Source organism: Mandrillus leucophaeus, unplaced genomic scaffold (assembly GCF_000951045.1).
Source record: "Mandrillus leucophaeus isolate KB7577 unplaced genomic scaffold, Mleu.le_1.0 Scaffold330, whole genome shotgun sequence".
Classification (NCBI taxonomy): Eukaryota; Metazoa; Chordata; class Mammalia; order Primates; family Cercopithecidae; genus Mandrillus; species Mandrillus leucophaeus.
The window spans coordinates 917,675-919,617 of record NW_012103477.1 but is presented as its reverse complement, the minus strand read 5'-3'; the positions used below and the strand labels follow the sequence as shown (position 1 = coordinate 919,617).

Genomic DNA, 1,943 nt, shown 5'->3' with positions numbered 1-1,943 from the left:
CAGCAGAAAAGAAGGGTATCTATTCCTGGCCCCACCTTCCCCACCAAACTGTGCAGGCCCCAACCCCAAAGCCCTCCCTCTACTCTTGGGAACTGCTAGGACACTTCAAATGAATGTAAATGAAATTACAAGATTTTTTGAAGAAAAAGACAACCAACCGAACAGCTGAGTTCATGAACCAGAGGACTGAGGACTCTGCCACCTAAGCAATGCTGACCGGTTCTGACTCCAGAGGGCTTCCTCCTTGAGACCCGAGAGTTCACAGTAAGGGGGACCCTTCCCCACCTTGATGGGCACCCGGAGCTAAGCCCCCAGGACCTCCGAGAGTGCCAGCTTCCCGCCCACCTCCAAGGTCCTTGCCACTCACAGCCCTGCCAGGCCTGGCCCGAGGTGAGCAGCACCAGCTCGGCGTTGTCGGGAACGCTGGGGAAGTAGTCTTCGGTGAGCTCCGTGCCATCCTCATACAGGCACAGCCGGGAGCCGCGCTCAGGGAGCTGCAGGGGCGGGAGAGGGGACAGGAGGAGGAAGGGTCTCAAGACGAGGGCTTTTCATCTGCAGGCCTCACAAACGACCAGAATGAGTTGTGTTTAAAGAAGCAGGCTCAGGCTGCTGCCTGTATACCACAGCCACGCCAACGCCCAGGCAAGGACAAGGGAGCCGAGCAAGGGCGCCTGACTGCGGGCCGTTCTAAAATTCGAAGAGTCAGGAAAAACATACAACGGGTGGCGACTGCTGGCTCTGCAGGACTCACCCTTTTAAAATGAGCTCCTGAGGGTACTTCAAATAGAGCCTGTCTTTGACACCGCGGCCTCCCTGCTACCAGGAGCTGAACACCACCACCCCCAGCACACAGCTGCCAGGGCGGTGCCGGCACACGAAGGAAAACGGTTGGATGCCTCTGTGCACAAGTGTGGCCGGCACGTGGCACTGTTAATTTGCTGGAGTCTGGTTCCCTGTTACTCTGCACTGGTCAGTTTTAGGCATTTTATGGCAACTCCCACCCAACCCGTACCGACCCCGGCAAAGCACACCTGGTAACCCTAGTACTGGTCCAAAAAAGAAAACCACCCTAGAATAAGGTGACGATTGCAATCCCCAGCTGCGAGGGCTGCAAGGGCCTGCAGAGCCCACCCAGTCAAGGCTTTCATTTTACGCCAGGGGAAGCTGAGGCCGGACAGGCAGAGCAGCCGTGACCCCGCGTGCCAGCACCTGGCACTCAACCCGGGTTTCCTAGCTCTGATGCAGGGCTGTCCTGCCCGAGCGGTGGGAAGAGGGAAGGGGTGATCCAGGTCGCCCCCCAAGCTCCCTGCGCTCTAAAGCCAGGCTCAGGAACCCCAGGCTGCGGGGGCCGGGGGGCCTAGCGGCTGAGGCGAACGAAAACTACCCGCCCCGGGCGCCGCCCGCACCCTCCGTTTTGGAAGAGGAAAAGCAGCACCTCCTATTCTCCCCACACACCTCCCCGGCCGGCAGTCCCCGCCCAGCCCGGCGGGCACCTGGAAGCGGAGACAGCCCTTGTGCAGCACCTCCTGGCAGCTCCGGCCAGCCACGCCGAACTTCCTCTGGCTGCGCAGGGCCCGCAGCTTCACGCTCTTGGGCTTCTGGAGCATTGCAGATGTGCTCAAGGCCTCAGGGTCCCGCGGGTGGCGGCACCAGCTGGCTGGCTGCTCAGATCCGTCCTCGCCCTGACCGCAGGGGTCTGCGCCTGGTGAGCTCTGCAAGCTGGCACAGGCCAGGCGCGGATCCCGGAAACTACATTACCCAGAAGGCCTGGGAAAAGTGAGGCCCGACGTGGTCTTGTGCGCAGGCGTCGCCCCACGGATACTACATTACCTTACCCAGAAGGCTCGGGAAGGCAAAGGCGCGACACCACCTGGTGTGCCCCAGGTGCCGTGGCCCCGGAAACTACACGACCCCGAGGGCCCGCGAAGCGTGGGGCCTCCCCT

The 1,943-nt window shown here is 61.3% G+C and overlaps 1 protein-coding gene across 1 annotated transcript in view; it reads right to left on the bottom strand.

The window, feature by feature from the left end:
• Positions 1-1,943, bottom strand: part of DFFB (DNA fragmentation factor, 40kDa, beta polypeptide (caspase-activated DNase)) — a 56,666-nt gene extending 54,723 nt beyond the window's left edge. The window contains exons 1-2 of the mRNA XM_011988445.1: positions 1,494-1,943; positions 368-494 (exon numbers count right to left, since the gene is read on the bottom strand). Of these exons, the coding sequence (XP_011843835.1) occupies positions 368-494; positions 1,494-1,607 (241 nt within the window). The 5' untranslated portion in view covers positions 1,608-1,943. The remainder of the gene's footprint in view (positions 1-367; positions 495-1,493) is intronic.